Source organism: Protopterus annectens, chromosome 4.part0 (genome assembly GCF_019279795.1).
Source record: "Protopterus annectens isolate FY-2018-M chromosome 4.part0, PAN1.0, whole genome shotgun sequence".
Taxonomy (NCBI): domain Eukaryota; kingdom Metazoa; phylum Chordata; order Ceratodontiformes; family Protopteridae; genus Protopterus; species Protopterus annectens.
Window position 1 is genome coordinate 207667589 of NC_056733.1, and position 22900 is coordinate 207690488.

The 22900-nt window shown below is 43.4% G+C and overlaps 1 protein-coding gene across 1 annotated transcript in view; it reads left to right on the plus strand.

The window, feature by feature from the left end:
- The window catches only part of ARHGDIA (Rho GDP dissociation inhibitor alpha), a 556749-nt gene that overhangs the window by 518986 nt on the left and 14863 nt on the right, over positions 1 to 22900 (plus strand). Inside the window, exon 5 of the mRNA XM_044068209.1 lies at positions 7268 to 7331. Coding sequence (XP_043924144.1) covers positions 7268 to 7331 — 64 coding nt within the window. The remainder of the gene's footprint in view (positions 1 to 7267; positions 7332 to 22900) is intronic.

Genomic DNA, 22900 nt, shown 5'->3' on the forward strand with positions numbered 1-22900 from the left:
CCACTGGGTCAGTTCTTCGCAGGCACGCCTGGCTAAGGGATCAAAATTTGTCTGAACATGTTAAAACAAGGATTTTAGATGCTCCTTTACAATCTGACGTGTTGTTTGGTCCTCCTGTTGAGGCAGTTTTAAAGAAAATGGAAGACAAGGCTAAGTCTATGCAGACTGTTAAAGATTTTTTGCAGGTCCAGCCTCCAAAGTTTAGTAGAAATTGGCCTACTAAGGGGTGGATGTATCCTTCTTATGATTCCCAGTCTAGGGGTAGATCTAGACGTGGTAGGGGCAGAGCTCAGGGCTCTTTCAGGCCTAGAACAGGGAGTTCTCCTGCACAGTCTTGGTGAGGGCAGGGGTCAGTCCTTTCGTAAACAGACCCAATGACCTACCTTTTCAGCTGCCAGAGCCTTCTCGTCTGGCAGCACCTTTGGGAGGAAGGTTGGCACTTTTCAAAGAAAATTGGAGTTTAATTACCCAAGACAGATGGTTATTGGATATCATACACCACGGTTACAGGTTTTATTTCCATACCTTGCCTCCTTTCAAAGGCATGCCAGACATTCCTCCTCAACAAAGAATAGAGGCTCACAAGCAAGTTTCTCTGTTACTCCAAATAGGGGCCATACAGCCGGTCCCTATGCCAGAAGTGGGCCTAGGATTTTATTCTCGCCTGTTCCTAGTACCAAAGAAGGGGAACACGTGGAGACCAATTTTGGATTTATCTACCCTCAACACTTATCTGGACATTCCCAAGTTCAAAATGTTGACGTTACAGCAGCTTTTACCTCTGCTGGGCAAAGATCATTGGATGGTAACTTTGGATCTCAAGGAGGCTTACCTTCATGTTCCTATCAGACTAAGTTGCAGGAAGTATCTACGTTTTTGTGCTGGGACTTCTCACTATCAGTTCTCTGCATTGCCCTTTGGCTTATCTACTGCGCCCAGAGTGTTCACGAAAGTTCTGGCTCCAGTGATAGCTTTCTTCAGGCTAAAAGGAATACAGATCTATCCTTATTTGGACGACTGCCTGATTCTGGCTCAAGGAAGGGAAGAGCTTCTTCATCATTTGGAATATGTGATAGTGCTAAGATGCCTGGGGTATTCTGTGAACGAAATAAAGTCCAGTCTAGTACCCTCTCAGGACATGTGCTTTCTGGGTGTGAGACTGAATACAGCATCCCAGATGGCCTTTTTAACCCCGGACAAACAAAAGAGTCTATCCCTTTACTTCCATCAGCTATCTCATCAGTCCGGGCTGACTGGAAGGACAGTCCTTCAAGCCTTAGGGTTCATGGCATCTTGTATTCTGGTGCTTCCCAATGCCAAACTGCATATGAGGAAGCTGCAATGGTATCTCAAAAATGTATGGACACAGCACTGCCAGGATCTAGACACTGTCATTCAAATAATACCTTGCATTCAAAAGGAATTTTTGTGGTGGGCTCAGGAATGTCACCTAAACAAGAGACTCTGTGACCCGGCCAGAGGCGAGTCAGATTTTGACGACAGATGCCTCAGACAAAGCTTGGGGAGCTCATCTAAATGGAAAGTGGATACAAGACAAGTGGCCTGCCAGACTACAACATCTACATATCAACCTGAAGGAGATGTTAGCAGTCCAGTTTGCATTAATAGCTTTCAAGGATTTACTTCTTCCAGGGCAGGTGTTGATTCTAACAGACAACACAACTGTCATGTGGTACATCAACAAGCAAGGGGGAACGCATTCTTATCCTCTATGCAGGCAAGCAATGATTTTGTGGGAGACTGCTCTCAGTTTACAGCTCAATCTTCAGGCAAGGTTTCTGCCAGGAGCACAGAACTCCTTAGCAGATGTGTTGAGCAGGCAATTATGGATCCCCACGAGTGGAAATTGGATCCTCATATATTTCAGAAAATGACAGTGTCATGGGGAACTCCAGACATAGATCTGTTCGCTTCTCCACTAAACCATCAGCTGCCAAAGTTTTGCACAAAAAGGTTTCATCCCACAGCTTGGAAAGTGGATGCTCTTTCTTTCAATTGGAGCAATCTTCATGTGTATGCCTTTCCTCCTCTGCCTCTCCTCCCAAAGGTACTTCTAAAGGTCAGACAGGACAAGCCAAGGATGATTTTAATAGCTCCAGATTGGCCTCGACAGCATTGGTACCCATTACTGAGAAGTCTGGTACGGAAGCCTCCATGGCCTTTGCCTTCGATTCCACACCTGTTGTCACAGGAGGACAGCCATTTGCTGAATGTCAAACTTCACTCTCTTCACCTAACAGCCTGGCATATTCTGTTTTGAACCATAGAGGGTCTCAACTTCCACAACAAGTTTTGAATGTGATTTTGGAAGCTAGAAGGCCTAGTACAAGGAAAGTGTACAGATAAATGGAAGAGATTTTTATTTTGGAGTGCAGCGAAAGATTTTGATGTTTCTGAGCCTAATTTGAGTGTGGCTCTTCAATATCTTACTGAGTTACTGGACAAAGGTTTGTCTTTCTCTTCTATTAAGGTTCATGCTGCAGCAATTTCGCTCACTATGATTGTGACCCACCATTGTTTTCTCATCCTTTGTTCAAGCAATTTCTTAGAGGGGCAAAGAATATAAGACCCCCACGAAGAGCTCCTACTCCTGCTTGGGATCTCAATTTTGTGTTGGAGAAACTCACTCTACAACCTTTTGAGCCTGCAGCTACTTCTGAGTTGAAATATTTATCATGGAAGACTGCTTTTTGTTGGCAATTACCTCTGCAAGAAGGGTTTCTGAATTGCAGGCCCTTATGGCAGTTGAGCCTTTCTTGATTTTCCATAAGGATAGGGTATCATTACGTACTAATCCTTCCTTTATGCCTAAGGTGGTTTCTAGTGTGGCTTTAAACCAAACTATTCATTTGCCTACTTTTTATGCAAATCCCCAAAATAAAGGGGAAAAGATTTTGCACACTTTAGATGTACACAGGCAGTTGCATTATTATTTGGACAGAACTAAAGGGTTCAGGCAGTCTCAGCAGTTGTTTGTTTCTTTTGCTTTGAGTTCTCAGGGCAAGCCTGTGTCAAAACAAACTATTTCTAAGTGGATTGGGTTTTGCATTGCTTTCTGTTACTCCCATCATGGCAAGGAAGTTCCAGCTGGGATTAGGCCTCATTCCACTAGGGCTACTGCCACTTCAACAGCTTTTTTGAGGGTGTGGCAACCAAGGATATTTTGGAGGCAGCTACTTGGAGTTCAGTGCATACTTTCTCTAGGCATTATCACCTGCCACTTTACTCTAAATCCAGGGCTGGTTTTGCCACTGCTGTTTTGCAGGGCATTTTGGCAGCTCCTGCTTCCTTGTAGTTAGCCATCCTCCCTTACCTCTGCTTTGGGATTCTACCCAAGTGTAAGGACTGCAGCAATGTGAGATGAAGAACATAGTACAGTTTTGTACCTACCATAAATGTAGATGTTCGAAGATCCACATTGCTGCAGTCCAATTTACCCTCCCTCCTTCCCCTCTACAGTTAGAGGTGGTTGTGTGGGTTGGGTTGTACATAATGTGTATATTGTATATATTGTACATAGTTAGTGCAAGGGTGGTTGGTTGGTTGTTTGCTGTCTTTTGGTTTTGACCTTTATTTTTAGGGTCTTCTGACATCTGGGGCAAGAAAAGACTGAGGATATGACGTCGGTCATGCGCATTTGTACTCTGACGTCCTGATGTCAGTCAAATGCGCCTTGACCGACGTCAGCCTTCTACTTTGATATTCGGGCCGACCGAGGACAGCGGACTACCCAAGTGTAAGGACTGCAGCAATGTGGATCTTCGAACATCTACATTTATGGTAGGTACAAAACTGTACTTTTTCTGCCTTGATGGCCTTGACGCCTCCTCAGGGGGGTTTGGTGCCTTCTTCTCCTTGGGCCTTTAACCCTTCTAAACAACCCAGGAAACCGGATTCCAAAAAACAAAAGCCCCACTCGATCAACTAAGATTCAGACAGCTAAGGAATAACACCAAAAAACCCATAACCTTAGACAAAAAGAACCACTACTACCATCTACTGCAAAAACACCAAAAACCTCAAAAGTTCTGTTCAGGAGTAAACAAACTACTCCACCCAGGCCAAACCACCACTCCACTCCCTCGGCTTCCCAACAAAAATCCCCAGTAGACATTGCTAGTAACTTCAGCTTCTTCACAAAGACTATCCAGTTTCTAGCCAGCCAACTCTCCCCCAATTGCTCTAATTCTAATGCAGCCACACCCAGTACTCAAACATACTTTACCTTCCAACCTGTTCCTACTCAAACTATTCATGTCCTACTTAAGAAACTAAGACCCACCACCTTGGCTGCCGACCTCCACCCAGCAGACTATCTGCAAAAGGCTGCTGACACCATATCATACCCCATCTGACACCATATCATACCCCATCTCAATCTTGATCAACAGAGCTATATCTGAAGCTACTGTACCCACTATATGGAATATCTCCCATGTCATACATCTCCATAAAGAAGGCAGTTCCACTGAACTGTCAAACTTTAGACCCATAGCTATTCTGTCACCTCTAGCTAAAATTATAAAGTGTGTATACAATACAGCTCATGCACTACCTCACACAGAAAAAGCTGTTGTCCAACTTTCAGTATGGCTTTAAGCCACACCACAGCACTACTTCTTCCCTCCTCTCTTTAACGTCATTAACCATAATAATAAACTATCCTCAGCACTATTTCGAGATCTATCCAAGGCTTTTGACGTGGTTGACCACAAAATGCTTATAAATACTTTGAAGTCCTTCTCTTTAAACAACCATGCCACTCCAGTGGTTTCAATCCTGCCTGCAGGGCAGGCAACAGGCAGTCCTATGGCAGGACAAGCTGTCATCTTGCCTATCCATCATATTAGGAGTCCCCCTGGGCTCGATACTAGGACACCTTTTCTCCATCTTTATCAATGACCTTCATTCAGTCATCCCAGATGCTACTCGCATTCAATATGCGGATGACTCCACCTTGATTTGTTCTGACACCTCACCAGCTACTTTATTCACATTAACCCAAAATACCTTCAGTACAGTGCAAAAATGGCTCTCCAGTCAACATCTAATCCTAAACCCCAACAAAACTAAGCTGCTCCTCTTCTCCCCCACACGCAGGACCCCCCTACCTTCCTTCAAGATAACAACCAACAGTGGCACTATTATCTCCCCAGAAGCCCAAACTAAACTACTGGGGTGTCATAGTTGATAACCTGAAGTTTGTGCACATCAGTCAAACTATCAAAACCATTAATAAAAAACATGGCTCTTTACAGAATCAAACCTTCCCTTACCCCACATGCTAGAACTGCAATCTACTATCAACTGTTCTGTATGCCTCACCTCTATTCTCCAACTTAAAACAGATCTTAATAAACTATCATCCTGCTATATAACCACATTGCCAGATTTGCTACTGGCACAGCCTACCGGACACACCACTGTCACCACCTAAATCACCTAGGATGTCTTGAACTGCCTAGCCTACTGCAGTTCAACCAGCTAATAGTGGCACAAAGTCCTTTACCAACCAGAAAATACACCTGCACTAAAAAAATTTATCAGCCCCTACACCAGCACCCGGCCACTGCGATCATCCATTAGACTCCTAGTCCAAACATGCAAATCTAACTACTCGGCTGGGGACTCTGCCAACTCTGGAAAAACATGGAACAGACTCCCAGCTGACTTGACCCTAGAATCCTCACTAACTCAATTCAGAAACAATCTCAAGAAATACTTCAAAACTCATTGGTTATGTCCTTGCACTAACCCTGACTAGTGACTCTCCATCATAGGTTCATAGGTTTATACTAGGCTATCTGCCCTAAGGCATTTATAAGCCTAGCCCAAATTATTGTGGCTTACGCCACCCCTTATATGAAAAAATACTGTGCCCATTAGTTTGTTGTGCCTCTGTCCAGCAGTGACCCAGAGATGATTCCCGGGGTAAACCTACGATCTCCCATCCACAGGTCTAGATTTCTCTTGAACAGAGTCAGCGAGGTGCTCTGCCTCACATGGACCGGGATTTTATTCCACAGCATAGGGAGTCTCTGAGTGATAAATCTATCCCTCCAGCACATTCTATTTATATCCGTGCTAAGGTTTAAGTCGCTTGCTCTAGTGGTTTTGGTGGATTTGGATTTTTGAGGTGGAGCATGTCCATTAATTCCGGGTTGGACATGGCCTTGTATGTCAGGCACATGTCACCTCTGAGCAGACGGTATGCGACTGAATAGAGCTGGAGTTTCTTCAATCTGGCAGCATATGACAGATTTTGGAGTCCCTTTATCCTTTTGGTGAGGAACTTTTGGGGTCTCTCCAATTGCTGCAGATGTCGGGTGAGATACATCCCGAATGGGGCATTGTACTCGATCATTGGTCTGATAAGTGAAGAGTACAGGGGAACAATGACCTCACTAGATCTGGATGTGAATCCCTTCATGATCAGGTGGGCAATGTAGAAGGTCTTTCACTTAGGTGCCTTACCTTCAACTGCTAACTTTTTTCTACCACGCCATTTCATGAAGGGTCAATTGCATAACTGATGCTCAGTGTGTCTTAAACCTGAATGTAATGTTATGTATATATAATTTTGAAAATGTTTTGTAAAGTGTTTTATAATAAGTTAGGACTTTATGTGCTAAATGTTGGTATTGCTTATGACTAATCTGCTTGAAACTAGCATTTACTAAATGTTCAATGTGTATTATCTTGGAACTTTTCTCCCTGGGCCTCCGCTGAAAATAGACATATCCAGTCAACAAATGTAAAATAAGTCATTCAGTTTGTAGGTTTTAAATGCAATTGACAAAACAGGCTCTCAGATTCAAGATTTGTAATAAGTCACACAGTGGGATTCAGGTGATACAAATCCATAAGTGAGCTGAAAATGTCCATTGAGCTTGTTTTCACATATCCTGGGACCTTGACCTTCATGTCAGTCAAGTCATTTGGGAAGACTCTTGAGATTATGGACCCTTGCAGCTTAATGTTGCTGTGAAGTAGCTTTGTCCTTAAACTCTGCTACAGCAGTAAGGCTAGCTGGGACCAGCTACTCTGGCTTGTTCGCCTTGTGTATTCTACATGAAAAATAAAAAGGAAAATGTTCCTAGGGTTGATTTATTTCTGTTAATGTGCATACTCATGTCACTAATTTAAGGATAATAGTTTAATGATGCTAATAAAGCTGTGTTTGACAACATGCTGTTCATTAGGAGCTTTGGATACCAGTAAAACTTCATTTTTGTCGTCCATACAGGTACAAAATGAGATAGTTTCTGGGCTGAAGTATGTCCAATGTACTTCAAGAAAAGGAATACAAAGTAAGTATTTTTATACAAGGTTAAGCTGTAGAAAGAATGTGTTGGGCCTCTGCTGCATTCTTTTAGGCCCAAGATTAATCATTCCCTTGCAGCCCTGTAGTAATGATTCTGTCTTCAGTTGGGAAAAGAAGAAGCTCTTCATCTGATGCAATCTTCATTTATTCTTGACGTATAGGACTCTAAACCAGCTCGGCCATTATAACAGCTTACAAGAACCAAAAACTATTGAACTAAGTCCCTACCCAGAATGCCCCTGTCTAGATTACCTCTAATCTCTGCTGCTGCTCTTCTACATAAGACACACCAGCCAAACGTTCTCGAGCTTAGTGTACTTGGTTAAATCTTTATAGAAGTCTTCCTTACAGTTTTTTCTGCCTACCCAGTTAACTTTTTCACCTTCTGTTTACTTTTACTATCTCTTTCCCTTTACACTTCAGTGGTGTTTCTTACCATTGTTCATAGTTTTTAAGAAACCGTTGTAGTCTGATATTTCTATCTCTGTTTTGTGAGCAAGTTTGTCTACCTTCTTACCTTGCATCTGTTGCTCTATCCCTTTACGCCCTACCTTTTGGTAGTTCTGGCCTACCATTGTTGGTAGCCTTTTCTCCTTGCATGTGTAGCTGTGAGGGTTTGTTTCTGCAAGGTGATATTTTTTACTAGTCAACATGTCAGATAAAAGTAGGGATGACTAGTTTTAAACAGTGTTGTGATTGTGGAAGAAAAATGCAGGTCATGGAGAGGGCCCTGGCCTCTGCAAGTTTTCAGCTAGTTCCTTCCCAATTGGAACATTTTCCTGGGACTTCCTCTTGTCCAGAGCTTCTTCCAACCGAAGCTGCAGGATACCCCTGCATGGGGCCTTACCTCTTCCAAGTCCTCCATAGAATTTCACACTGAGGGGTGCCTGGGAAGAGGATGTGCAAGAGGAAACCCCTAGATTCCCCAGGACACTGAATTCGATGACTGAGGGTTTTCCCCAGTCGCCCCCAGAAGATGTCTCCTTTGGAGACGCTCTTGAAATATTAAAGCAGAGAGGTGGCTGGAAGCCCAAAGACCCATCCTCACAGGAGTCTGTGTACCTGCAAGCTTTTGGTGCTTGCCCATATACCCGTTGGGTGACCCCACCTGACTATCTCATTAAGTTGGTCGCATAGCAGCCATGGAAGGCCTGTTTTTCTGTAGAGTCAATCCCCAGGAGACCAGCCAAACCCTTTCAGCTCCAGAGGGCCATCAGTATTGGGCCAAGGGTTTAGTTATAGGTGCCATGGTGGTTGCGGCAGCCACAAAGAAGGAATTAGCACAAGAGTTCCAATGTTCATCCCCCTAACCGAGAGTCCAGGGCAATGGTCAGGTTTGGGAATTTGGTGTACGTTTCTTCGACCTTTGCCTTATAGTCGTTTATCTTTATGGCAAACGTCAGACTCCATAAGGGTCTGATCAAGGAGCTGTTGGATACCCTTGCAGTAGCTGTCTGAGGAGGAAGACTATAAAGTAGTTTCTCAGCTTGCTATCCTGGAATCCATTTCTAACTCATCCATGAAGCTCATTATGCATGCAGCTGAAGGGACGACTAGGGCAGCGGGTTCCAGTGTAGCCATAAGGAGGCATGCCTGGATATGTTTGTATGAATTTGCAGAGCGGTTTAAGTCATTTGTCAGTGCTCCATTTGATGTTTAGTTTCTTTTTGGCCCCATAGTCAGAGATACCTTGGCCGGGCGTGAAAAGGATGGAAAGATCCTGTCTGCAGTGGATATACAGTTCTCCCCAACTCTCCTACTCCAGGTACCAGAGGAGCAGAAAAATGTGGTTCAAGAATACCCAAGGGCCTTTCCAGGACACATGTGGTACTAGCTCCCCTCAGGGCAGCGGGAGGTGCTCCAATGGAAGACTCTGACCACACGGCAGAAATGGGCCACAAAATCAGGGCTCCAGAGACTACTCTTCAGGGAAACCCTACCAACGGTCCTGAAGGAAGGCCTGATTGCTTACATCTGGAGGCAGTCGGGAGAAGACTAGCCTTTTACTCACTAACCTGATGACAAATTACTACAGATACTTGGTTGTGAAGGATCATTGTAAGAGGATACTACAGTCCATTCATTCTCCAAGATAGGAGGAATCCCTGATGTTCCACCCAGTCTGAGAGATCAGGCAGCTCTGGAAATTCAAAGACTACTAGAAAAAAAGTCATCCAAGAAGTCCCACCAGACCAGATAGGATCCACATTCTACTCTAGGTTCTTTTTGGTGCCAAAAAAAGACAGGGGACTAGAGACCAATTTTGGATATCAGCCTTTTGAACAAGTTTGTTCAGACAAAATTCCATGGTCACTGTTAAGTCTGTTTTCCCCTTAAGGAAAGATGATTGAATGTGCTCTATAGACCACCAGGACACGTATGACAACATAAAAATGGACAAGCACTGCAGAAGGTTCCTCCGCTTCTGGCTGGGATCCAGTCACTATCTGTTCAGAGCTCTGCACTTTGGTCTTACCATAGCGCCCCCCCCCCCCCCCCCGAGTGTTCATGTGTATGACAACAGCAGTTCGATTGTGAGACTGCATGGGTTCCGAGTGTTTCCATATTTCGACAACTGGCTCGTCGCTGCTCCCACCAGGCATGTACTACAACAGACTAGATTTTATTCTACATACTTGTGCTCATGTAGGTATCACAGTGAATTATATGAAATCCCAACTATGTCCAACTCAACAGTTGGAGTTTACAGGAGCCTGCCTGACTACAACCTCTTGCATAGCTTCCTTTCCTCTTCACAGATTGCAGAAAATAAGGTCCTAGGTAACCATTATTCTCTCAGACAATGTACCTGCTCAATTAGTTCTGCAAGCTCTAGGATCCATGGCAGCAGGCATCATGCTGGTTCCAATAGCAAGATTTCACGAGACTTCTGCAGTGGCTTTTAGCCTCCCAATAGTCCATCTTCACTCACCCCTTGACACATGTCATCTGAATCACCAACCACTGCAAGAAGGACTTATCCTGGTGGATGGAATCACAGGAAATTCTCTTAGATTGACCCTTTGTTTCACCCCAACCGAAGTCCATAGTGATTGTGGATGCCTCCCAGATGGGGTGGGGTGAGTATTGTCTGGGTAGAACAGTCCAAGGCACTTGGTCCCCGATGGAGGCTGATCTACATGTCGGTGTTCTGGAACTGAGGGCAGTGCTCTTAGCATTGCAAGCCTTTTAAACTGCCCTCCCTCTGGGAACAATTGCTGTTCATTCAGACAGTTTCAGTAGTCTGGTACATCAGTAAACAGGATGGAAACAAGTGTTACACCCTGTGTCTAGAAGCTCTTAGAGTATGGCAGTTGAGATCTCTTCCAACCGCTTTCGCTTTCTGATGGCAACGCACATCCCAGGGAGCTTGAACGGGTCAGCCAACAAGCTGAGCAGATGCATCCTCCTGCCTCAGGTGTGTCGGTCCCAGAGTGTCAAAGGAGATTTTCCATTGCTGGGGCCAGCCTTGCTGTGACCTGTTTGCATCACCCCTGAGCAACACCCTCATGCTTTCCTTCACGATTGGCCCTCGGGACCACTCTATGCCTCCCCCGCCCTTTCACTAATACCTCACTTCTTGAAGAAAGCCATCAGATTGAAAAGCATGGTAATTCTCATTGCTGCATTCTGGCCTCTGTAAATTTGGTTCCCCATTTTGTGGCCTCGCCTACCGTCCATGGACTCTGGACCCAGACCCAAACCTCTTTTCCCATTCACAGGGACTAGTTCACCCCAATCTGAAAAACCTCTAGCTTACAGCTTGGTTCCTCCATTGATTGCCAGGCAAAATAATCTGTCCTGTCCAGTTCGAAAAATGTTTGCTTCCCATAAGCCTTCCACTAGGAGGCTTTATCATAGTGGAAAAGATTTTCTATTTGGGCACGTGATGATGGTATTTGATCCCTTTTCAGCACCGGTTTTAAAGGTTTTAGAATTCTTAGCTATGCTTTTCGAACAGGGAACTTCAAGTTCAGTAGCTATTTCCAACTTCCATGAATGCTTTGAACAGCATTTGTTAATTTGGCATAGGTTGTGTAAAGCTTTTAATGAAAGGAACCTTGAGGTTAAAACCACCTTATAGGGACCCCCTCATTCCCTGGGATCTTAGTATAGTTCTACAGTCATTTATCCATTCCCCTTTTAAGCCAGCAACAACTTGTGACTTGAAGTTCCTTTCATAGAAGACCATTTTGTTGGTAGTCGTTACATCTGCTAGAATTTGTGTGTCGTGCGTTATCTTCAAAACCACCATGTTTGATTTTTCTTAAGGACAGGGTGTCACTAAGAACCAACCCATCCTTTTTTCCAAAAGTAGTTTTGGAAACCGTAATCTATTTTTCTAACAAGGGGAATATTGTTTACACTTAATAGATGTTCACAGGTAATTGCGTTTTGCTGTCAGCAGAGCTAAGGAATTTTTGTAGTCAGACCAATTATTTGTGTCCTCAGGTCTGTCCGTGGGTAAACTAGTTTCAGAGGACACCTTAAGTGGTTAAGGGAATGTAGAAGTTTCATCTGCAATAAGAAAAACCTCTACCAGCCCCAGTGAGAGCCCATTCTACAAGGGCAGTAGCCAAGTTTGCTGTTTTTTTATTCAGGCTTCCTTGAAAGAAATGTGTGCAGCAGCAACCTGGGATATACTCCACATACCTTTATCACTTATTACAAATTGGATTTGTTCTCCAGGGTTGGAGCGTCTATTGGCTCTGTGGTGCTCAGGTAGCTGGGGACTCTGTCCCATACATCAAGGATAAATGAAAATTGACAACATCAAGTTATGTACTTACCATAATGTTACATCTTTGTTTTCGATCTTCATTATCCTTGACACCCTGCCCTCCTTCCCCTTTCCTTCAGACTCCTTGGAGGAACGACCTCTAGTCCTTGTTTCATATATGACCTTGGACATAGCCTCTTCAGTTAGTTGTTATAGGACTATTCTTACTGTCTTCCTTTATAGCTGCAAACTTGATCTGAGGTAATCTACAGAGGGGCATTCTAGGTAGAGACTTGACTCGAGGTTTTGGCTCAAGTGAGTTATAACTGTTGAGTCAGTTCCGCGAGTCTGAACAGGGCCCCATATGTCATGGATAAATGAAGACTGACAACATAGATGGAGTGTTCTGGTAAATACATAACTTCTTTTTTCTGCTTTTCCCTGCATGCCTTGTAGATTTCATTGCCAATATATCCCACTTCTCACCATCTCTTCTGACTTGCAGGACTTCATGATTTGATGGCAACCCTGTTGTGGATCCATTTGGGCCCTCCCCCCATGTACCTTTTGGAGTTAATATTTCTGATACTGTGTATGCCTTACTGATTGGTATCTGTGTTGATTTACGAGGGTGGTACACTGCTTAAAGTAATGGATCAAGCTTCAGCAATTGGGATTTGTTTAAAAGTGAAATGATTAACAATGCCTGAAATGTCTGACTGAGATGGTGACAATTGGTGCATTTGTGTTTTAGGGTCTGAACTAGTGTGTTTTGCCATGTTTATATCTAGTTTGTTTTTCTGTGGGTTTAGTGTTTAAGGGTGTTTGACCTTTGTGTGCTCTCTTGTTTAGACTGTAAGGAGTTTAAACTTTAACTAGGAAATTCTGTTAGCAGTTTTATTTGTAGACTTTTTTTATATTGTAAGGAGTGAAATAGGGAGCTCTGCTTGGAAGGTTTGGAGACTGACACCCAGTTTAAATAAATTCTTAACACATGGTTTTACCACTCTGCCCTTCCTATCCTTGTAAAAATGTTTTCACAGAGATTGTTCATACTGTTTGTAAATATTTGGTTTGGGTTGAAACCATGTTTCAAATTTCTCTTTACTGTTCTGTGTAGTTTGTGCTTCTTTAGTGCATGTTGCGTTGCGGCTAAAAGATTCAGCTGATTTTTACAATTAAAAAATACATAGGAGACCTTCACAGATTACCTTTAACCATTGTTGTTTACAGTAACTTGCATGATACTACTTGTCCATTATTCTGTTAGCTGTTGTATTGATGCTTTGGATGTACTCTTGGACCTTGTCAGTTTCTTGGTGTATATTTTTGTCCAGTTCCTTTTAAGCATATGAACCACTCAAGCATGTTGCATCAAATGAGTTTGCAAAGTTGCAGACTTAACTGATGTGTGCTCTCAAAGTAGGTTAGGTAAGGAAAGCCTACCGAATGGGAAGTGATTTGGAGGAGGCTTACCTTCCACTTTTATCCAGCATTGATTTGAACTCATTCAGTGAAATGAGCTGAAATGGAAAGGTGTTTAATGATCCATATTCACATGATCACACTGAAGCACATGTATGTGCTTTGTTATACATCTGCAGCTTCATTTTGGAATATAAAATAGTGTGCTGTGACCTATGATTTTCTTGTTTAACCTTGAATGTTGTGGCTGTACTGTTTGGGGGAGAAATATGTTGTGAACTGTTTTCTTTATAGACTTGGGAGTGTTACTTCAGTTAGTCGTTTTCTTAGTAAGTTTGTATGAACAGTACATATTGTATAAGTGGTGCATGTGTGCGTGCATATATCTATTTTCTCTCTAAAGAAAAATATATAGCGAGTAGTGTGTGTGTTTGTATATATTCATATTTGTAGGATGTACAAGTATATATTTTAACAGAATTCTTGTAAATACATAGGTATACAGAAGTAATGCCCTGTTTTGAGATTTGTGTACACAGTTGACTCTGTGTGTATTTTTTTATTGACACTAGTGGTGCTCAGAACTTTGGGTCAGTACTTTGTTAAAGTACTTGTTTCCTTTTTAGTGGTTTTTGGACTTTTGTTGCCAAAAGCTAACCCTGTCTAGTAGTTCATTTTCTTTTGGGAGACCTAAGCAAGTAGGGCTGTTCCACCTCTGCAGTTCCCAGCTCTGGTATGTTTTTCTGTTCAGCTCGACTCATGGGCAGGCTGCATGCTGTGATGTCATGCACTAAAGTCAGGGTGCCTAGCCGCCTTCCCATCTTCCCAAAGCATTTTGCCACTTTCCCAGTTCATATATTGGTACTGTCTTTATTGGCAAAGTTCTTATTTTTGATGCATAAGAGTTATTGGTCATCACAGTAGTCACTCAGCTGAGCCAAAAGGCCATCACCTTTGTTAAATTTATAGTATGGGAGAAGAGTATATTCTAGGGTACTGCCTTTAGTGCCAGCTTTTCAGATATCTGTTTGATAGTGCCATATCCAAAACAAGGGTTGGAGTCTTTATGATCTTGGTCCATGCCAGAACACCATAAAAAGGCAAATGATAGGGGGCAGGCATTAGTCAGTCTTCTAGTAGTATGCTTGTTTCTAAGAGAGCCTCATAACTAGCCCTGAAGCTCACCAAGCCCACCAGAAGAAGCAAGAGTTCAAATTTTTACCCTTCAGATGAGGTGCCTGTGAAGATGTATGCTCCAATAGCAACCATAGAGAGGAGAATCTGAGGTGGTGTAATTTCTTCTCAAGCAGAATAGACAGATCTGTGCAAAGGTGCCTGGGGCATTCATCCTTTAGATAACCTGGATCGATGCAGTCACCCAGATTCCACACCCACCCACCCCCCATTCTCAAGGATGCATGCATACATTCAGATAGGCACGATAGTCTCTCTAAGGGATTCTTCTCTGGTACTAGTAACTCATTTGCTCAAGCATATTTGGTATTTTGTTTTCTTACTACATATTGTGATGTGTGGACTTCAGTTGTATACTTTAATTACTTAGATTGCCTCAACTTTAAGACATTCTTGCATTTTTGTCGATGATTGGAGTTACCTCAGAGCAAGGCTAATAGAGGTATGAGGGCTTGCTGCCTTGCAGATTTTCATAAGTTGTTTGAAGCAAGGTAGCTAATTTGTATTTGTTTTTTAGCTGTTTGGTTTAAGGTACTTCTGTGCAGTATATGCTGCATTTTAATGTTTCACTCAGCTAGATTCTTGATTGTCCCATGTTCTTGGCGGTCACATGCTTGACCCACTTTACATCAGCCAAGTGTGAGCTTTACCCATCCTGGAGCTCATATTAAAGGATCTTTTCCTCCTTGAATGAGACTGTGAGGATCCAGGATTCTTTTATTTCAGAGATTAGTGAATGGCAAAACTTCTCATTGTATCTCCCTCCAGGCTGTTATGGGGGTACTTTGGACTCCATGAAGTTTTCTGTTTGAATCTCATCCGTCTCCTTGTCAGAAATGCTTTTAACTGTGTGGTTGGAGAGATAAATTTTTACTCTCCTGTCTGTATTTCCTGTGGTCAGATGTACTATTTTTTTCAGCTGGAAGTGTCTAAATACTGCTTTCGCTCTGCTCAAAAGGTAGTTACTTTCTGCCAGCTCCCAAATGAGTGTAATGAGAGCTTCTCATTGCTTCTTGGTTCCATTTGCTTTGTGACATCACTAAGACCAAGCCTAAATCCCACACAGTAGCACATTCATCTCTTTATAGGTTCATAGGCAAGTACTATGTTAGCTGCTCTTGTGGGGCATTTTAAGCCTAGCCAAAATATTAGGCTATCAGTCTGCAGACTATTAAAAGCCTTGACAATCGAGGACAGATTTAAACCTTGTACCCTGTATCTGTGAGGTAAATACCTTAATCATTATGCTAATCCCTCCTAAAATGTCTTAAGGATGTTGGTTTATTGGTAAATACTAGGCTGCTAATCTGCGTACTATTACTAACCTAGCCAATAATCAGAAGTCCGAATCAAACTTTATACTTGAAGACCTTAACCACTATGACAAATTTGCTACCTGATAAAGAGCCTAAACCACTGCATGGGGTGTGGAATAAGAAATCTATTTTCTGCTACACATTGGTGCTTGGATCCTTTTATCTGCATTGCTCACAGTTCCAGTTTTCCATAGTGATTCTTGTACTAGAAAATCTCAGCCTTTCCCGACTGTAGAATTAAGAGCTGGTCAGGACACTTACCAAAGCTTTTGCAGCAGGCCTTTGTGTTGTGCTGTAAATTTTAACCCCACTTGATTTGGCTAGGGTGACAATCTTGGGTTGTACCTGCAGCCCATCAGTAGTGCAAGACCTGTGGTAAGACTCCAACAATTGTGAGAAAAAAAATGTGGTTGACAGAAAATTGGCAGATTTAAAAACTCTCATTAATGCCATGCATGCTGTCTTGCAGGTGGGAAGATTGTCTCCATGTATCCCACAGTGCTACTCCTGTACTGTTTGTAAGATGTACTTTGGAGTAAGAATGTTATGAGGTAGAACCTCAGACCTGGTATATGTATTATTACATTTGTTATCCGTGAAAGTCTGTTTGGGCCAGGAGCCCGTTTTCAGTGGAGAACTGAGGAGAAACACTCTAGAAACCGTACCATATTTACAAATAATGTTAAAACAGAACTTGAAAATAGGTCAAAAACAGTAAAAAAAAAAAAAAAAAAAAAAAAAATAATAATAGTACAATTGATAGACAAGAATTTTAGCTTGGCTAGGTAATTGACAGTGTACATTGTGTACCATGTAACATAAGTAACGGACATTATGTATACAGTGAGGCATACCTAGAGATGCCAAAAGCATTTGAGAGTAGTGGTTCATATGAGCCAAGATCTGATAGTGAAGCAGAGGGAAGTTGTGGTATGATGTAGTTCAGGAATAGAGCTGAAGAGTGAGATGGTAGAGGCAGGATAGGAGATGGGGGAGGGGGGATAGGAGGAATTATCTTGGAGTATAACAGGAGCAAAGCTAATGACTGGCTAGGTAGTTATTATGGGAATTTTCTTTCTCATTTCTCTGTTGCAGGTCAAGTTGAAGCCCTTAAAATGGGAAATCCTGTGCCTACACTGATGTTATAGCTCAGGTTATCCTCCTGTGGCTATCCTATACGCATTGATGTTCTTTGTGTTTCACTGTTGCAGTCATCACATTTGGGTATCTGCTTTCAGTAGCCCTCAATCGGCCTGATTATCAGTCTTGGGTCCTGTGTCGGTTGCTGTCTCATCTTCCATGACGTCAGGTAGTCAGGGGTATAAAGCGTGCAACCGACGCCATTACATCAGTCTTTCTTGCCGTGCAGTGCCCAAAGCATAAGCAGATGGCAAATGCCGGTCGTCCGACTCCTGAAATTTTCATTTTCAAGTTTCATAACCGAAGTCTTCAACTAAAGCTAAGTACCTCATTGGGGAAACTTTTTCTTGCTCTAAACCGATGTTAGTAAAAGTCAATTTTATTTCTTGTGGAAAACAAATGCATCAAAGATTTTTATTCGTACTGTATTCCTTGCCTAGGCCAACCACGACGTACTTAGCTGTCGGTTTTGTGCCTTATTTAAACCGCGAACTATTCATCGTCTGTACATTTTCGCTTCTAAATATTTTGGTACTTGGTTCAGTTATCCAGATACGTCTTCGGTAAGCCACCCGACTACCGACATTCCGAAAAAAATGCAAAGATAAAGACAGACCGCCTAGGTCCAAAGCTGCCGACGACGCTTCACCCAAGCCAGTCACCAGTTTGCCGGTACTCAGTGAGGTGCTTTCGCAGCCCCTGATACCCGCTACTTCAGATTCACAGGCCTCTACTAAGACCCATTCGGAGTCCGGTATGCTGTGAGATGCTTCAACTGTGGAACCTGCGGATATCTCTACCTTGGATGGGTCTAGAGCCGCTGTGCAGGCACCGGCTTCTGAGGGTTTATTCAGGCCTACTGACTTGCATATTAAACCAACGCCATCTTCTTCCAGGATTAAAACTCGAACCATGCCTAGGAAACAGACGCCCAGACCGCATGGTCAAGCCTTTGCCTAAAAAACAAATAAGAATGACTGAAGACCTTATTACGTCAGTCAGGAGAAACCAACCTTCCCCCTCTGAGACTTAGGACTGAATTTGCTTATGATACTTCTGACCAGGATTCTGAAATTTATCTCCTGATGACCACGATTTACCCTTATCTACCTATGAGGATTCTGATAGAGGACTCTATTCCCTCTGCTTCTCCCCCGGAGGATTTTTCTTTTGGTGAAACCTTACATACTCTTAAGGTGCATTGTCACTGGGAAAGCCAGGATTACTCTGATTCTAAAAAGAGGCTTAGAGACTTCTTACTCCTGCCCCAACACAGGCCTTTAGCTATCCCTCCTGTGCTGGACATTGTTGACCGCCTTTTCAGAATCTAGCTTGGCCCCTGACTCTCTACCTCCTGCTTCCAGAAAACCTGACAGATATTACAGGGTTCTTGATTCTCACAAGTTCCTTTTTAAAAATCCAACTGCGGATCCTGAGACCATTTCACAGGGACCCAAGGGTATTGAGGCTACTACTGCCAAGAATCTTACCCCGTCTGATAGAGATTCCAGGGCCCTGGATAGATGGGGTAAGAAGGTATACACCACTGCAACCTTGGCCATCAGGGCCTTAAATTGCCAGTTTCATATGTTAAAGTATCAGCAGCATATTATTGGATTGCTTCCTGATTGTGCTGAAAATAAGGATTTAATGCATTCTGCTGAGCAGGTTGGAAAACACTTTGCAATGTGGTTTTGATTCACTAGAGGCGTCTTGCAGGGCTGCTGTCACCGGGTCTGTACTTAGAAGGCATGCTTGGCTTAAGGAGCAATCTTTGCCAGGTCATGTTGAAACTAAATTGCTGGATGCTCCCTTAAATCAGGACCACCTGTTTGGTGACAAAGCAGAAGTTCTTAAAAAAATATGAAGGAAAAAGCTAAATCTATGCAAACTTAAAGATTTCTTACTAGTGCAGCCTCCTAGATTTAGTAGGCATTGGCCCTCAAAAAATTGGCCTTTTCATGCCTCTTCCAGGCCTTCTCAGTTCAAACCCAGAGCCAGCAGAACACCCAGGCTTCAGTCCCAGGGTATGCACAGGACTAAGCGGTGGGGGGCTTCCACTTCCAAATCAGGGAGTAGTAAGACTCCCCCTATGGTAAGCTGTCTCAATGACTTAACATTAAACCTTCCAAGCACTTCTCAACTGACTGCTCCTTTAGGGGGAAAGATTGCTCTGCAAGCAAACAACTAGGAACTCATTACCCAGGACAAATGGGTTTTAAACAGTTTCCCAAGAATACAGATTTCACTTCCACACGTTACCAACCCCAAACAGTTGGCCAGATCTACCCCCAATTCAGTGGGCAGAGGCTCAAAAGTAAGTTCTCTCTCAAAATTAAAGGCTATTCAGGCTGTACCAGAAGAGGGAAAGGGACAAGGTTTCTACTCAGGACTTTTCCTGGTACCCAGAAAAGACAACTCATGGCGTCCTGTCCTGGACCTGTCTATCCTGAACACCTTTTTTGTGATTCCAAAATTCAAGATGCTAACCCTTCACCAGTTGCTTCCCATGATAGGCAAAGATGCCTGGTTGGCAACACTGGATTTAAAGGATGCACATCCCAATCAGGGAATCTTGCTGGAAATACCTGCGCTTCAAAGCTTCAGTTCTCTACACTGCCCTTTGGCTTATCTACTGCGCCCAGGGTATTCACAAAGTGCCTAGCTGCAGTCATTGCATTGTGCAGGCAAAGAAATATTCAAATATACCCATACCTGGACGATTGTCTAATTCCGGCATAAAGCCAGGACATATCTGGCATTTGTACAAAAGGTTTTAACTTGTTTGGGGGACACCATAAATGAAAAGAAATCACATCTGGTACCCTGTTAACAAATTAAATTATATTCCTGGGAGCAAGCCTGAACACAACTTCCCAGATGGCTTTCCTCACGCTAGAGAAACAAATTCATTTGACAGCTTACTTCAGACAAGTGGCCACAAAAACTCTGCCATCTGCAAGGCAAATACTGCAAGCCTTGGGTTCATGGCCTCATGCATTCTTCTGATTCCATATGCAAGACTGCATATGAGGAAACTACATTGGTATCTAAAAAGCCTATGGTGTCAACATTCTCAGGATTTAGAAGCAATGATTCCTATCCTTCCTTGCCTACGGTTAGAATTCCTTTGGTGGGCAGAGGCCTGCCACCAGAGCAAGGGACTACCATTCACTCTACCCCCTGCCACCCAAACCCTAACAGATGCATCAGACTATGCATGGGGGGGCTCACCTGGCAGGGAAGTGCATTCAGGGCAAGTGGAACCCAAGTCAAATGCACCTGCATATCAATCAAAAAAAAATGTTAGCTGTACAGAATGCTCTGACAGCCTTCAAGGACCACATTCTTCCTGGACAATTAATGGTAAAGACAGACAACACCACTGTTATGTGATACATAAGCAAGGGGGGTACCCATTCTTACCCCCTCTGCAGACTAGCCATGGCTCTGTGGAACACAGCTTTGAGCTACCAAGTGCATCTACGGTCCCCCCAGAAAAGATAGGATCCGGTTTTTACTCGAGGTGTTTTTAGTGCCAAAAAAGACAGGGGACTGGAGACCAAATTTGGATCTCAGTACACTAAACAAATTTGTAAAATCAGAGAAATTACGGATGGTCATGGTTCAGTCTATCCTTCCTCTTTTGGAAGAAGACAATTGGATGTGCTCTGTAGATCTTGAAGATGTGTATTACCTCATTAAAAATGGACAAATGCTCAAGAAGATACCTCCACTTCTGTATAGAAGCCACTCGCTGCCAGTTTCGAGCCCTGCCCTTTGGTCTCTCTACAGCCCCCAGAGTGTTCACAAAATGCATGGCAGTGGTTATCTCTCACTTGCAACTTCAAGGATTCCAGGCATTTCCATATCTAGACTAGCTCCTCACCGCCCCCACCAAGCGTCTACTGGAAGAAGCCCTGCAGTATACTCTTAATAGCTCGAAGCCAAGGAATCGCTGTAAACTGGGAGAAATCCAACACAACCCCAACTCAGTCTTTGGAATTTATAGGGGTACTGTTGAACACAAAAAATTGCACAGCATCCCTTACAGAACAGAGAGACTTCAGAGAATAAGACAAGTTCAACTGCTGCTCTGTCACCACAAATCCCCAGCTCAATCTATTCTCCAGCTGTTGGGGTCAGTGGCAGCCTCGATTAACCATTGCTTCTCTAGCCAAATTCCACATGAGGCACCTTCAATGGCTACTTCTTACTCAGTGGTACCTTCTACAGCATCCTTTGTCTTTTCAGATAAGTGCAACTGAGATGCAAGCAATGTTTACTCTGGTGGACATATCTAAATCCCCAACAATGGTCTGTCCCTTTCAACCCCCATCAACCGATGGCCATGGTGACCACGAACGCCCCCCTGAATGGGTGGGGGCGGTTAAGTCAGGGAAACTGTCCAAGGCACCTGGTTGGCGAGGACCTTTTTGCAGAGGACGGTGCTTCTAGCGTTGCAAGCATTTCACTCCATCCTTCCATCGGGGACTATTGCAGTCCAGTCAGACATGTCAGTGGTCTGGTACATCAACAAAGGGGGCACCAGATCTTACCCATTATGCAGAGAGGCCTTGAGAATATGGCAGTGGGCGATAGCTTACAACCAATGGACAAATTGAGCAGGTGCATTCTACAGCCTCACTAGTGGTCCCTCAATCCTCTGATAGTGGCAAAAATCTTCAACCTCTGGGGCCAGCCTTGCTGCGACCCGTTTGCCTCCCAAACTAACTACAACTACTTTGCCCTGATCCCCTCTCGGGGAAAGTCACCAAGGGACACTAGTCCACGCTTGGCCCTCGGGTCTTCTTTATGCTTATCCTCCTCTCCCCCTCATCTCTCAATTTCTAAAGAAAACACGACAGTTGAAGAGCAAAGTGATCCAAGTTGTTCCTTATTGGCCTCGACAAGTCTGGTTTCCCTTCCTCTGGCCTCACTTGCTAGATCAACCGTGGATCCTCACTCCATCCCCAACGTTGATCTCCCATCCACATGGTCTGATTCACCCCAGTCTAACAACCCTGAAACTAACAGCTTGGTTTCTTCACTTCCAGTGATTGCCAGGCATGAAAACCTTTCATCCTCTGCACAGTATTCTTATTGCATCTCCTAAATCGTCCACCAGACTAATCTATCAACAAATGGAAAAGGTTCTCTATGGGCCGCAAATAAACAATTAGACCCCCTGTCAGCCCCAGTCTCAGTGGTATTGGATTACTTATCACATCTTTTCCACTCTGGGGTGTTTGCCTCTACATTTAACTGCCATCTCAAATTTTCATATTGTTTTTCAAGATTCTTCACTTATGTCACACAGACTCTGTAAGACTTTCTTGAAAGGGGTTGTCCACCTAAGACCTCCCTTTGGAGAGCCCATACAACCTTGGAATTTGGCTTTGGTTCTGCAAGCTGTAACAGCTCCCCCCTTTGAACCTGCGTCTTCATGTGATGTAAAATATCTCTTGGAAAACATTGATGTGAAGTTGTTAAATCTTGCCGTTTATTCTCACTGATGGGTTCGGAGCCGATCCTCTGCTCTGACACGGCCGATAGCAAAGCTCAAGGCTCTAGACCAAGCCCCTTATCCCACAATGCACTGCTGGAATTACCTCAGATCTCTGATCCAACTAGCTCGGACCATTTGTGGGGGAAAAACAGCAAGTTTTCTAAAAAAAAAAACAAAACCTTTTTCTGTTTTTTATAAATAGTTAGTGCCCTGTTGGCTTAGTTGGTTTGTGTGGGCCTTTAGCCCTATTT